The sequence below is a fragment of the Bufo bufo genome, chromosome 6, assembly GCF_905171765.1.
Source record: "Bufo bufo chromosome 6, aBufBuf1.1, whole genome shotgun sequence".
NCBI classification, from domain to species: Eukaryota; Metazoa; Chordata; class Amphibia; order Anura; family Bufonidae; genus Bufo; species Bufo bufo.
Window position 1 is genome coordinate 327,320,645 of NC_053394.1, and position 15,064 is coordinate 327,335,708.

The following is a 15,064-nucleotide window of genomic DNA, read 5'->3' on the forward strand; positions in this document are numbered from 1 at the left end:
CTTCCTGGCAGCCCCATGGAGAGCCCGATACGTCACTGGATCTCCAAAAAATGCCTTTGCCCTGCGCGATTTAGCACAGGGCAAAGGAGAGCATCGGAGTATGAACTGCTCCGATACTCAAGCCTGAGTAAAAATGGAGGTATGTCCGGCTCTGAACCCGGACAACCCCTTTTAATATTTCAAGATTTGAAATTTAGACTAAAGTTAACTTGAAGCTAAAGAGGAACTGGCAGAATTTTTTTTATTTGTTTATTTCATAATGCAGACTTGCAAGATCTTCACTATTTTTACAATGTTAGTTGATTTTATTTGATAGTTTTCCTTGCTGTATTGCTGTTTGTGAGCTATGTTTGTCAGAATAAAACTGTATTGGTACATAATAATATAGTTACAATTCTTTCATCTCCATTATGTCACAGGTCTTCAGGAGAGTACCTTATGGATGAATTTGTCTAATGGTGGCCGCATAAGGCTCATTATTTCCACTCAACGATCAGAATGTGTAGGGGGCTATTAAGTCTATCTGATGATCAGAAGTGCTATTAATCACTAAATTGGGCATTCTGGGTGTAGTCTCAGTTGTCCCCAGTCTTCCTGAGTAGTCTGGTGCAGTGGTCCCCAACCTTTTTTGCACCAAGGACTAGTTTCATGCAAGACCATTTTCCCAGGGACCGGGTGGGGGTTCTGGGGCGGGGCTTACTGATTCACGTGCATAACAGAACACAAGGTGCATATTAAAATATATAACAACTATATAAACTGACTAGGGTCTCTGCTGCACTGTACTGTAATTTTTGGTTTTAGAGGAGAATAAGAAAATATATATTTTCCATTACACCTCAGGTCAGACCAGAAATTGGATCCCCAATGTTAATCAGACCCCCAATGCCTCAGATCAACCTTCAGCCAGCCATTGGCAGACCCCCCCCCCCCCCCCCCCCCCCATCCCCATGTCAGCCAGCCATTGGCAGACCCCCCCCCCCCCCCCCATCCCCATGTCAGCCAGCCATTGGCAGACCCCCCCCATCCCTATGTCAGCCAGCCATCGGCAGATCCCCCCCCCCCCCCCCCCCCCCCCCATCCCCATGTCAGCCAGCCATCGGCCCAAATAAAATAAAAAATAGCACTTACCTCTCCTGCTCCTGGACGCCACCACTCCTCACCATCGCAATCCTCTTCATCCTGCTGTCGGCTGTGTATCGCGGCGCACAGTGTGAGGTCACAGTGCGCCCTCACGTTGTGCGCAGCCCTGCACAGCCAAGCCGAGGACCAAGAAGCGGTAATTACATAATGTAAGAGCTTCATTAGTACTGCGTTAAAGACGGCCCTGATTGCCGCGGACCGGCGGTTGGGGACCGGCGCTGGTCTAGTGGACCCTGTAGAAGCAATTATGTTACTGAGGGTACAGCATGGTCTCTTTGCTGAACAGGATACCCTTGACTCCAATTAAGAAGGGGGCTTTACAAATTACTGCTGTCTGCTATTGCAAGCCATTAGCTTTACATTTGGTTGTCAGGGAACTAAATGCAACTATAGTGTCACATTGTATGTTCTTCAGCAAATTTGGAAAATTAATTCAAGCTTCAGATGAGTGATAGAAAATATGAACCACTTATTTACATAGGGCTACTAGAAATGCAATTTTCTGGAAATCTTAATGTTGCTTGTTTTGGAAATTAATTTAATTTAACTTAATTTATCTTTACAGTTCCGGACCAAAATTTGGCAGCTCCATGCGAGGCAAAATGGGAGTACCGCACAACGTGAAGCTAAGGTTAGTTATCATGCCTTTTTTTTATTTATTTTTTTATTAGGTTTAAAATGTTGGAAAGGGGTTGTCCCATTACAAGAACTTGTTCCCTATTCACAGGATAGGTGCTTGGGGTCTTCTTTTCAGGGGCCCAACAGCTGAAGGCCCTTGTTCCCTTGTTTCAACTGAGCTGTGGATATGCATGCTCGCGACCCACGCTTGTACTTGGCTAACTGTGATCAGCTGGGCCCCAGTGGTTGAACCCTTGCCAATCACACACTTATATAGGACAACCCCTTTAAAGGGAACCTGTCACCAGGATTTTGTGCATAGAGCTGGGGACATGGGCTGCTAGATGGCCGCTAGAACATCTGCAATACCCAGTCCCCATAGCTCTCTGCGCTTTTATTGTGTTAAAAAAAACTTTTTGATCAATATGCAAATGACCGGAGATGAGTCAAGCGGAAAGGAGCCCAGCACCGCCCCACGTCCTCCGAATCTCCTCCTTGCTGGCTGACGTCACAGAGCTGGAGCGCCGAAATCTCGCGATGCGTGAGCTAGCGCATGCGTAGTTCGTTCCCTGTGCTGATGCCAGCACAGGGAATGAACATGATGCCGACACTGCGCATGCGCTAGCTCACGCATTGCGAGACTTCAGCGCTCCAGCTCTGTGACGTCAGCCAGCAAGGAGGAGGTTCGGAGGACGGGGGGCGGTGCTGGGCTCCTTTCCGCTTGACTCATCTCCGGATACAGGACTCATATCAGGTAATTTGCATATTGATAAAAAAGTTTTTTTAACACAATAAAAGCGCAGAGAGCTGTGGGGACTGGGTATTGCAGATGTGCTAGCGGCCATCTAGCCGCCCATGTCCCCAGCTCTATGCACAAAATCCTGCTGACAGGTTCCTTTTAATGGATTATTGGCATCTTATAAGTGGTGCCACATTTCTCTGCACTAGGAGTGGCACTGTGCAGCATTTATTGATGACTAAAGATGAGCGAAGCGAGCTTTGGGTTGTTACATCTGAAGTCTCTTCGTTCAATACTTCGGACTGATTCAGTCCGGAGATCTGTCTCCGTATGGTATTTAAATTGTATGGGCTCTGATGAGCCGAAGTTAGTTATTCGCGTTGTTTTCCATTTTAAAAATGAATTACAGAAGTTAATAAACCAAGTCACACACAACTTCGCGAATACCTAACTTCGGCTCAGGTTTTGAACGAACTGATTTTGGATAACATCCGAAGCTCTCTTCGCTCATTTCTATTGATGACCTATCCTCAGGGATAGGTCATCATTATCAGATCAGAAGGGATCTTGAAGGGGGTTGCTGCTCTTGTGCGAGTGCTGCTTCCTCTTAGACATTCATCTGTGCATCATCTCCTCTATACTTTATCTGCACGTTGTCTACTTTGTAGTGGCTGTGCAGTTTATCTTTGAAGAGAAAGCTGCACTGGCACAAGCACAGTGACCCCCTTCAAACAACTGGTTGGCAGGGTTTGAATGGAGTAAAGAGCAGTAGATATAGAGAGATACATATAGTGTTTAAGGAAACTTAAAGCATTGACATTAAATGAGTTCCCTTTGTTCAATTTTTTTCTATTTAGGCGTCGTTCAAAGAGCAAAAGCCCACAAAAGAAAGAGAAAAGCCCTGTAAGGTATGTAACAGTCAAATATTTTTGTAATGATATAGACCCGGTTCCCATTCTTTTGTTCTTCCTGGAGATAAGCTGCCACCAGAACTGCCTGGCAGTGGCTTTCTCCGTTCTCACCATAGCATATACAGATATTTCGACATTACAGCTTTAATGTGAACTCCAACCAGGGGATAACGGGAGGCACAAAACTAGTTTATTAAGAATCTCATTTCTTTCATCAAACTTTCAGTAAAAGACATTTATGGGACTAAGTGTGTGCAAGTACAATAGTGAGGACTCTAGAAGTCCTCTTGGCATTTTACCGCCTATTTGCATTGACATGAGTGAGTAAAAACATACAAATTACATTGGAATAAATTGTTCCGCTATGTTTGTTGTAATTTAGAGGCTGTTTAGCAGCAGAAAAACTCCCTTTAAGGCTCTATTTACATTGGTGTCAGACTTATTTTGGGCCTCATGGGACATTTTCCTACTTGGCATCCTGCTTCCTTTCAAAATAACAGATACCAAGAGCATTGATGGGAACCTTTGTAAGTAAAAGGGATGCAATGGCCACTATTGGTATCTAGAAGTGCTTCCATTACAAAACTATGATGCCGATGTGTAGAGAGTTTGAGGTGATGAAAATGAGACCTGTAGCATACAACTTTACATTTAATAAACTGGATTTCTCATGCAAAAGTTTGTGCTGTGACAACTTTGACAACTGTTTCATTTTCAGAGGTCCAATTGATAATTTAACACCGGAAGAAAGAGATGCACGCACTGTCTTTTGTATGCAACTGGCAGCAAGAATCCGCCCCAGAGACCTTGAAGAATTTTTCTCTACGGTTGGCAAGGTGAACAAGTTTTTTTTTTTTTTTTTTGTTAAGCAGCTTTTCTCTAGTTCTGTATTCTTGTAAAAAATAGTCTGCTTGTACATTTGCTTATTTATTGTTTCTTACTAGGTTCGTGATGTGAGGATGATATCCGACCGAAATTCCAGGCGTTCTAAAGGGATAGCTTATGTCGAGTTTGTTGATGTTAGCTCTGTACCTCTAGCAATTGGTTTAACAGGACAGAGAGTTTTGGGTGTTCCCATAATAGTGCAGGCATCTCAGGTGAGTGTCATGAACTTGCATACACTAGGTTCGCATAATACTTCATTTAAATACTGTACGGAGCAAGCGCTCTATTAGAATGTATTTGCTCAGGTGAGCTGAAGTCATTACTTCGCAAAGTCTCGTGAGACTTCGCATAATAACTTCATAAATTACTACTGTAAAAAACATTTCCTGAACTTTGGTTCGGTTCCTTGGAACCGAACCTGAGTTCGAGAAATGTTCTTTTACAGTAGTAATTTTATGAAGGTATGTGAAGTTTCGCAAGACTTTGAAGTAATGTTTCATCCGAAGTCTATTCGCTCATCCCTAGTTTTGTCTGTATATCTCTAATTCTGTAAGAACGTAGAAATCTAGTAAATGCTGTTAGTTGATTGAGAGCAAAGTGTATAGCATTATGTAAGTCGCCACTATTCCAGAAAAATAAGCCCGTTTACCCACTTCGTAGTAAGCCGTGCACACGCATTATGTACTTCAATGGTTGGCAACTGCAAGTGAAAGAATCATCCCTAATACCCCTATCAATGTGCCCCACCCTCTACCCAACCCCAAGCCCCAAAAGTCACTAATGCTACGGGAATTTCGTACACATCTGTATTTTTGTATCTACTTTTCTTCACCAATTCACGGTGGTAGCTGGCTAACATCTTGTCCTATTATTATTTTGGATACCCAGTTATCAAAGGGTGTCTGTACTTATGCTTTTTTAAAATTAAACTAATAAAAGCGAATTTTTAAAGGGTCCAAATCCAGGTTTAAATTCACGTATATGGACACTTATACTAACTGTTTATGTAACTCTTTAATAGATACAACTGCAAGTGAGAGTATCTGTTTGAGGCAACATTTCTAATGTATGTGCCTTTGATTTTATTTACAGGCAGAAAAGAACAGAGCTGCTGCAATGGCTAATAATTTACAGAAAGGCACCGCAGGACCGATGAGGTTATATGTTGGATCTCTGCATTTTAACATAACTGAAGACATGCTGCGAGGAATATTTGAACCATTTGGCAGAGTGAGTGCTCAAAAAATGCATGTTTTTTTTTCTACTGCATTTTGATTTTGCAGACTTCTGAAATGTATTTTTTTTTTTTTCAGATTGAGAGTATTCAGCTTATGATGGACAGCGAAACTGGCCGCTCAAAGGGATATGGCTTTATTACTGTAAGTGTTTCATTTGTCAGTATATTAATAAAGTGAGTTAATAACTAAAATTCATCTTTTAAAATGTTTTTTTTTTTTTTTTTTAGTTTTCGGATTCTGAATGTGCCAAAAAAGCTCTGGAGCAGTTAAATGGATTTGAATTGGCTGGGCGTCCTATGAAGGTTGGCCATGTGACAGAGCGTACTGATGCTTCAAATGCCAGTTCATTTTTGGATAGTGATGAGCTCGAGAGAACTGGAATCGATCTTGGTACTACTGGTAGACTTCAGCTGATGGCAAGGCTTGCAGAAGGTAGGCATCCTAAAGAAATTCACGTAAGCCCGAACTTAAAGGGCTTGTCTATGCTCCCAAATGCTGTAAAATAAATAAAAAATGATTACATGCAGTTGCCTCTTTCCTAGGCATTGTTCCCTCCGCCGCTGTTCTGGTGCTTTATTTTTTCCCCGCTTTTTTTTTCTTTTCTTCAGACTCCATTGGTTAGGTATATCGGATCGCATACGACTGCTACAGCCAGTCACTGTCCCTGTGTCGTATACCGCTGAGGATGGTGATTGGCTGCAGAGGACCTGTGTTGACTGCTGGTAGTGTGTAATTTTATTTTCCACTATTTGGGGGCATTGCTCAAATTTTTATTTTATTTTGTATTTTTTTTTAAATCCAGTGTTAAAGAAAAAGTATTACTTTTAAATAATTTTCTTTAACACTGGATTAAAAAAAAATAAAAAAATTTAGCAATGCCCCCAATTAGTGTAAAAAAATCAAGGATTTTTTTTTTTCACCTAAATTTGTATAAAACATAAACTAGACAGAATGCTCAGAACAAAACCCATATGCTTTGGAAATAGAACAATTCCAAACATTGTAGCAAGGGAGACAAAGTATCAGCTAGATGGTCTGAAATTAGACCAAATGCCGAATCTTTTAGAGGGAACCTATCGCCAGCATCCTCCCTATCCAGCTCTTTGCATAGACACATCTGTAGTTCACCTGATAATTTTTCTTCTGTTAATCTGAGGCTCCGTTCCAGAGTTACTTTTTCCTAATATGCAAGTTAGGCCTTGGTATAGGCATCACTGTTGTTCTTGTTGCAACAGAACTCCACTCTTTTCTGTGACCAGCCTCTCCCTCGCTGCTTTGCCACTGCCTGGCTTTATCGGTCAAAGCAGCAAGGGAAGGACCCCAAGTTAGTGGAGCTTGGCTGCCACAACAGCAATGCTGATGGCCTCATTGCACCAAAAACCTAATCTGCATATATAGAAAAAGTAGTGTAAGGTCTCATTCACACATACATGAATTAGCTGATGAACAGTCAGCACACAGTACAACATCAGCCACAATAGTTCATGGTTATAATGAGAACCGCATCTAATATTATAAGTTCCTTGGGGCTGAGGAGGAGGGTCACTGAGGATAATCACCTGTCGCATACATATATTACTGTTTTTAATTTAATTTTTTTTTTCCTGGTTGGCAGGCACAGGATTGCAGATACCTCCAGCTGCCCAGCAAGCTTTGCAGATGAGTGGCTCTTTGGCTTTTGGTGCTGTTGCAGGTACAAAATAATAATTTTGAATTGCTAATTTTCATATTTAAATGCAAAATGTTGTTTCTATTTAGTCTGATACTTTTAAAAAGTGGCACAGTCTAGCCGTGGTCTGTGTTGTAGGCTGCTCGTAACTCTACAGTACGGCACCGTGTCCTGCTCTATCTCTGGAGACAGAACATGGCTCTCTATGAGCAGCACAGATTTGTAGCTGTTAAATGTTACTACTTATCCTTTATATTTTGCCTTTTGTCCAGTTTTGACTTTTTTTTCCTTTCTTTTTTATACATGCAGATCTTCAGTCAAGAATTTCACAACAAAGTGAAGGTTTGCACATTTTGTTTTTTTGTTTTTTTTCCTTCATGTCTAGTTGTAGATAGTTGCATGCACTATTCTAGCTGCATTTGTTTCAAAATCTGTAAGAAAACCTAGTACAATAATTAAAAAGTAGCTTTTTCCTATTGTAGTTTCACCACACCTAAGGGTCCATTCACACGTCAGTGTGTGTTTTGTGGATCCGCAAAACACAGACATCGGCGATGTGCGTTCCGCATTTTGTGGACTGCACATCACCGGCACTTAATAGAAAATGCCTATTCTTGTCCGCAATTGCGGACAAGAATAGGACATGTTCTATTTTTTCGGGATCGGAATTGCGGACCCAGAAGTGCATAGAAATAGAATGGGTCCGCAATTCTGTTCCAAAATTGCAGAAGTGTGAATGGACCCTAATTGCTGCAGATTTCAGATTCTAGCAATTTTTCTTCAGAGGATCAAATCTGTATATAATAAACGTTTATAATGGATGCATCAAGATCCCTAATCTAGTTGCCATTGACTTCCAGTATAAATTTTGTATATATATTTTTTAAAAGGAGAAAAAACTGCTGACTGTTTTTTAGGGGCTCGGGAGAGCAGGAAAAACGTAATTATTTAAAAAAAAATCTGCAACAGTAAAGTGAACTTTTATTTGGCTGGACACTGCTGCTGCAAATGCCCAGGAGGCGCTGCTTTCCTGTGAAGTGTGCTCTGCTCTAAATTGGTCTGCTTTAGGCTACTTTCACACTAGCGTTCGGGGCTCCGCTTGTGAGCTCCGTTTGAAGGGTCTCACAAGCGGCCCCGAACGGATCCGTCCAGTCCTAATGCATTCTGAGTGGAGGCGGATCCGCTCAGAATGCATCAGTCTGGCACCGTTTGTCCTCCGCTCAGCAGGCGGACACCTGAACGCAGCTTGCAGCGTTCGGGTGTCCGCCTGGCCGTGCGGAGGCAAACGGATCCGTCCAGACTTACAATGTAAGTCAATGGGGACGGATCAGTTTGAAGTTGACACAATATGGCTCAATTTTCAAACGGATCCGTCCCCCATTGACTTTCAATGTAAAGTCAAAACGGATCCATTTGCATTATCATGAACAAAAAAAAATATATATTTTTTTTTTCATGGTAATGCAAACGGATCCGTTCTGAACGGATCTAAGCGTTTGCATTATAGGAGCGGATCTGTCTGTGCAGATACCAGATGGACCCGCTCTGAACGCAAGTGTGAAAGTAGCCTTAGTCTTCTACTGGTTGGATCCTACAGCCATTGCTCAGCAGAGAACTTTACTATGAGGCTTAACCACTTCCTGGGCAATTTAATGACACATAAAAGTTCACATTTACACTACTCCTGATAATAAAAACTCCACAAAAGGTATGTTTGTATTGCTCTCCCTGACCCCCTAAATAGTGCTGTCAGCAGTAGGATTGTCTCAATACCAACATTTTGATTTGGTTTCGATACCATAAAAAAAAGTATGGCGATACTTGATACCACGAAAAAATAAAATAAAACATCGTGCTGGACTTCCAGCCCGCCCCCACTATAGTAAATGGGTCTGGAGCGGACTACCGGCAGCACGGTGGGCTAGCACTGGCACGGATCCGGCAGGCTGTTCCCGTGCCGGAAAAGTCTACCCCAAGTGTGAAAGTGGCCTGTATTCTGTAATGCACATTAACCCCATGTTGCCCATTATGTGAGATGGTACTTTTGGGGTCACTTACTATTAGTGTGAGGCACATGTGGTCCAGTCCAAAAGCATGTGTCCAGCCTGACATTAAAAATAAGTGAACCCCGTCATGTTTAAAACATTGTAATGGCAGCCTAGTATCGAAAAAATGAAAATCCCGGTACCGAAATGATACTGGTATAAAAGGATCAATTTGGGTATCGAAATTTCGATGCCAGCGACAACCCTGGTCAGCAGTTTTGCTTGGTCAACACATGGAAGTCAATGGCCACAGAATAGACAGTGAAAGAAAAGATGGACATAGCCTGAACAGTTGCAATCTGTCAATGTACCTTGCCTTAAAGGGGTTGTCAGGGTGATTACAATCTAAAGAGGCTCAGTCTGGTGTGAAATAACATGCCAATCTCCTGTTTACTTCCTGGGTGATTTGACACAGAAAATTACCTGCCTTATCTAGTGTCAGGCAGATTGGCTTTTTTCAGTGTGAGTGAAAAATAAAGACCAACAGGGAATGGTAGTAAGGCTACTTTCAGACTAGCGTTCAGAGAGGATCCGTCTGGTGTCTGCACAGACAGATCCTCTCCTATAATGCAGACGTTTGGATCCGTTCAGAACTTTAAACCAGACTTTACATTGAAAGTCAATGGGGAACGGATCCGTTTGAAAATTGAGCCATATGGTGTCAACTTCAAACGGATCCGTCCCCATTGACTTACATTGTAAGTCTGGACGGATCCGTTTGCCTTCGCACGGCCAGGCAGACACCTGAACGCTGCCAGACTGATGCATTCTGAGCGAATCCGCGTCCACTCAGAATGCATTGGTAGCTTGACGGATGCGTTCGGGGCCGCTTGTGATACCCTTCAAACGGAGCTCACAAGCGGAGCCCCGACGCTAGTGTGAAAGTAGCCTTAAGTGACTATTTCATATTATTTTTGAACCTTTTTTTTTGTTTTAAATATTGGTTAGACAAAACTATGCAGTCTGATTAGGCTATTTGCATGTTGCCTATTAAACTGATTACTGTTAGGGTCCATTCGCACGTCCAAGTGTTTTGCGATCCGCAAAACATGGACAATGGCGGACTGCACATGCCAGGCACTTTAATAGAAATGCCTTTTCTTGTCCGTGTCTGCGGACAAGAATAGGACATGTTCTATTTTTTTGCGGAACAGAAGCGCGGATGCGGACAGCACACCGCATCTTTTCCGGCCCCGTTTAAAATGAATGGGTCTGCACCCGTTCCGTAAAATTGCAGAACAATGTGGACCCAAAGTCTTTCTGGATTGTGACTATACTGTACATGTGCTTTGAAAGTGACAGGCTCTATAACTTGTTTTGTACTTTACAGCTCTTGCTGCTGCCGCCGCCGCTGCCTCTGCTGCTGCAATCACGTTGTCATCCTCCACTTTACCAGTTCCAGCAGCCACTCAACCACTTGCCACTCAATGCTTCCAGCTGTCAAACATGTTTAACCCACAAACGTAAGTAGTTATTTTAACTGTTTGTTCAGTGAAGCAGACAGTTCCCGATCTGTGTTTTTTTTGTTCTTGTGGGATCCCTCTGTGCCCACCCCGCATTCTGGTTTACCGCCCTGTATATAAATCCATACCATCAGTACAGGGAGGAGGAGACTGCTGTGTTTCTCACGGCGAGCTGGTTATTCGCAGTTTAGCGCGTCACGGCCAGAGAGAAAGTGAGCTTTTTTTCTCTCTGGCTGTGACGCGCTTTGCTTTTATTGGCCAGCTCACAGCCAGGGAGAAGGAGAATCTCCCTGAGAAACACGGCCGTCTCCTCCTCCCTGTACCAATGGTATTAATTTACATACAGGGTGGAAAACAAGAACGGGGGGCACAGTGGGGAAAATGGAGCAGCTCACAGAAAAATAAACAATATTACATCTCATATGTCCTACACTGCCAGGTATTTATATGGTAATGTTAGGACCCCAACTGGTTACCACCCCTCTGTACCCTTACAGCAGACTGCTAGCAATTCATTCATAACTTCTAGTAGAAATAATAGAGGAATGGCACAACATAGTCACAAGAATAGATGCTCCAGAATTATTACACGGGGAATGCATGAAGCTATTGAAATAGGCATGTCAGGAGAGGTGACCGGTCCTCTTTTTAAAGATTTTTGTGTTATGCTAAAACACGAATATTGTGTTCTTCATGACTGTAATAAGTGATTATTTTATTGTTCAGGGAAGATGAGCAAGGTTGGGACACAGAAATAAAAGATGATGTAATTGAAGAATGCAACAAACACGGAGGAGTTGTTCACATTTATGTAGACAAAAATTCACCACAGGTAAGTTCCTGTAGTTGTATTGTTTCAAGTGTGGATTATTTTGTAGATTAATCATGTTGGCAGGTTTTTCTTGGCCAAATAAAATATTTTAGAAGTTTAGATTGTATTTGCAGTCCTGTTCTGCTATGGTTTCTGAAATCTGAGCATTTCCTTTTTGACTGTCTGCCTATGGGTTTTACAAGACACTGATTATGTAGATGTGTGTAATGGGAATGATTGAAATTGATTAGGTATATATGCACTGCAGTATTTTATTTTTGCTTTGTGAAGCATTCCGTGGGAGATAGGTTTATTAATGCTGTTCTCAATTCAGACTGCTTTAAATTTGTGCAGTCCTAAGATGTGCTTAATCAATACTGTATGATAGATTTTGTGCATTTTGCTGTACTTTTTTTTTCCTTCTCTTTATGCCACTTTTTGGCTGGTTTACCTTGCACTAGCATTTTGCACCAACAGTGTGGCCACTTTCAATATTTATATTTTTTATTTTTTTTTAAGCACTCCACTTTCATTTCAGACCCTTCTGAAAAGTACCAAATATGGGAAAAGGGGAGAATTTATCAACCCCTGCACTCCAGAATTCGGTCTTTAAAAAGTAAAAAAAATTATCGCTTTTTGAGGTCACTTTTACACCCCTCTAGTTTTGAAAAGTGGATGTAAAAGTGGCTGTAGCTACGTTAACTCCAGATTTATGACTGGGACAAAAAAAAGTCCCAAAGCCGCTACAGTAAAAATGTGGTGTAGAAAACTGGAGTAGTATTTCTAGACAAAAGGGTTAGGTTTAAAGATTAGCCAAATTTAACAATGAGTGCCGTTTGATAAATTTGGTGTAAAGTGCTCCAACACACTCGAGCAAAACTGACTTCAAATATTTACCCTCAGGACAGATTCTCCCTAAAGTGTATAAAACCTGTAACAATTCTGGTGCACTCATGTACGCCAGTGTTTTGGTACACTTTGTAGCAATTCTGGAGCAATGTATGTTCACTTTCTATTGATACTGCATGCTACATCAATCTCATGTTGGGACTAGTTTTAACAGGGATTTTCGAATACCTTTTGATTGTGCAGTTTTGCAGCTAAGGCTACTTTCACACTTGCGTTGTTCTTTTCCGGCATAGAGTTCCGTCACAGGGGCTCTATACCGGAAAATAACTGATCAGGTATGTCCCCATGCATTCTGAATGGAGAGTAATCCGTTCAGTTTGCATCAGGATGTCTTCAGTTCAGTCGTTTTGACTGATCAGGCAAATAAGAAAACCGTAGCATGCTACGGTTTTATCTCCGGCTAAAAAAACTGAAGACTTGCCTGAATGCCTGATCAGGCATTTTTTCCCATAGGAATGTATTAGTGCCGGATCCGGCATTCAGAATACCGGAATGCCGGATCCGTCCTTCCGGTATGCGCATGCGCAGACTGAAAAAAAGGTGAAAAAATAAATGCCGGATCCGTTTTTGCCGGATGCCCCCGGAAAGACGGATCCGGCATTTCAATGCATTTTTTCGACTGATCAGGCATTTTTAAGACTGATCAGGATCCTGATCAGTCTTACTAATGCCATCAGTTAGCATACATTTTGCCTGATCCGGCAGGCAGTTCCGGCGACGGAACTGCTTGCCGGATCTCTCTGCCGCAAGTGTGAAAGTAGCCTAAGCTAATGCTATCCTTTGCGTTTTGTTTGGCTAAATGTGCAATGCAACAAAGCATTTTATACCTTTTTTGTATGTATTGTTACAATTTCTCTATTTAAAGACCTTTTCCCTTACTTTACAGGGTAATGTTTATGTTAAATGTCCAACCATAGCATCTGCAATTGCAGCAGTCAATGCTTTGCATGGAAGGTGGTTTGCTGGTGAGTTATGATACGTATCAAAGTTATCAGAAGTACCTTAAACCGTATAAGATACTTAAACAGTTTTATATATTTTTTCCTCCCTCACAGGCAAGATGATTACTGCTGCATATGTCCCTCTTCCAACATACCACAGCCTCTTCCCAGATTCCATGACATCTACTCAGCTACTGTTTCCTGTTCGTCGATGAAAATAAAAATAAAAAATTGTACATAAAATTCACTTTACTTTTCGAGAGTGTTGTAGGGTTTCTTTTATTTAGATGCCATTGGAGAGGAATGGGTGTAATGTATTTTTGTGTACAAATCTGAAACCTTAAAAGATGAAAGCAGCGTATTGGCCAACCAGCATTCAACTAGTTAATTTGCTGTGCTGCCTTACTGTCCATGAGGAAATAACTGGGACAGCAAAAAGTAAAGGAGCAATGGAAGAAATAAATGCCTGAACTGTTATAGTGGTGGAGTTCTGTCGTAGGACCCCTGTTACAGAAGTTGGAAGAATTTAGTGCTTAACACGTTTCTCAAAGTTAGCAAATGAGGGAAATGCAGAACTGCAGATTTTAATTCTTAAATTACATTTATGTATCTGTGAAATTTATTTTGTACATAGTTCTGGTATTTCTTCTATACCAGACAAAATCTCGGTTGTGTTTCCAGGCAGGAGATGTAATGCTTAAAGACAAGATTTTGTGGCGCAAGGCTGCCAGGGAATACGTTGACATTTTGCTTGGTTGCATATAATCTTTTGCTCTTTAAGCTCTGTGAGCTCTGAAATAATTTTATTTTTTGTTAATTTAGTGTGTTTGACCAGACTGCTTAATATTTCTATCCAACTTTCATATTTCAAGTACCTTTGTAAAGAAGCTCTGAAATAAAAATTCTTTAAAACAAGCCACATTTAAAGATTGATGAGTCTTAATTATGGTTTTGCGGTTGCATGTTTCCTCATTGGAATAAAATGAGTGTTCTACAATTTTAGACTTGTGTGGGGGCAATACAAGGAAATAAAAGCTGCACCTCTACCCAATGCACCTGGTGCTGAAAAGGGAGCACAGAATCCTCAATCTTGTGATTGGTGGAGATCCCAGCAAGATTCAAGAGCATTGGTCGCAGGCTATGAACTGGCACTCCCAGGCTATGAACTGTGCGCTACGATTGGCCAGCGCTGCAGCAAGGGACAACCCTAATACAAAAACTCTGCCCCGTACAAAAGAGGGAGCTGCACACACCGGAGCCTATACCGGGCAAACGGAGCGGCGCCCAGACAAACTAGTAAGTGCAGGGGGACCCCTGGGCGCCGCTCTGCCCACTGATATAGTTAGTTTTTAAACTAATGAAAGGTCCTCTTTAAAAAAGCCGAGGAAGACCGCCAGATGCATCCAGTGCTTCGTCAGGCTTCCTGATGATTATACTAAAAAAACTTTGCAAGGATTGTATTGCCAAGTTAGTGAGAGAAGAACAACCCTCAATTATGCAGGAGTTTAGATCTATGATTCAGGAGGAAGTTAAGTCTTCTCTGGCCTCCCTCCGTGAGGATACTCTGGGGGCTCGCCCACCCAAACGGCCCAGGATGGCAGACATTTCCTCCTCAGACTCTGAGGATTTGGAGGGCGATGCCTCATCCTCCAAAAAAGAGGACGACGAGTACCCCCTATCTGAGGGCGAGAT

At 42.0% G+C, this 15,064-nt stretch overlaps 1 protein-coding gene across 11 annotated transcripts in view; it reads left to right on the forward strand.

Moving 5' to 3' along the window:
- RBM39 (RNA binding motif protein 39) overlaps nucleotides 1-14,289 on the forward strand; it is a 41,492-nt gene extending 27,203 nt beyond the window's left edge. For 8 of the 11 annotated variants that reach the window (XM_040437266.1, XM_040437268.1, XM_040437271.1 and 5 more), the window contains 13 exons: nucleotides 1,709-1,774; nucleotides 3,358-3,408; nucleotides 4,130-4,247; nucleotides 4,356-4,508; nucleotides 5,389-5,526; nucleotides 5,610-5,675; nucleotides 5,762-5,966; nucleotides 7,150-7,227; nucleotides 7,513-7,545; nucleotides 10,579-10,711; nucleotides 11,438-11,543; nucleotides 13,318-13,396; nucleotides 13,487-14,289. In XM_040437266.1, the coding sequence (XP_040293200.1) occupies nucleotides 1,709-1,774; nucleotides 3,358-3,408; nucleotides 4,130-4,247; nucleotides 4,356-4,508; nucleotides 5,389-5,526; nucleotides 5,610-5,675; nucleotides 5,762-5,966; nucleotides 7,150-7,227; nucleotides 7,513-7,545; nucleotides 10,579-10,711; nucleotides 11,438-11,543; nucleotides 13,318-13,396; nucleotides 13,487-13,587 (1,327 nt within the window). In that variant the 3' untranslated portion in view covers nucleotides 13,588-14,289. Of the gene's footprint in view, nucleotides 1-419; nucleotides 503-1,708; nucleotides 1,775-3,357; nucleotides 3,409-4,129; nucleotides 4,248-4,355; nucleotides 4,509-5,388; nucleotides 5,527-5,609; nucleotides 5,676-5,761; nucleotides 5,967-7,149; nucleotides 7,228-7,512; nucleotides 7,546-10,578; nucleotides 10,712-11,437; nucleotides 11,544-13,317; nucleotides 13,397-13,486 lie in introns of all 11 variants that reach the window. The other 3 variants (XM_040437273.1, XM_040437264.1, XM_040437274.1) reach the window with 2 other exon arrangements.
- Nucleotides 14,290-15,064: the final 775 nt, after the last annotated feature.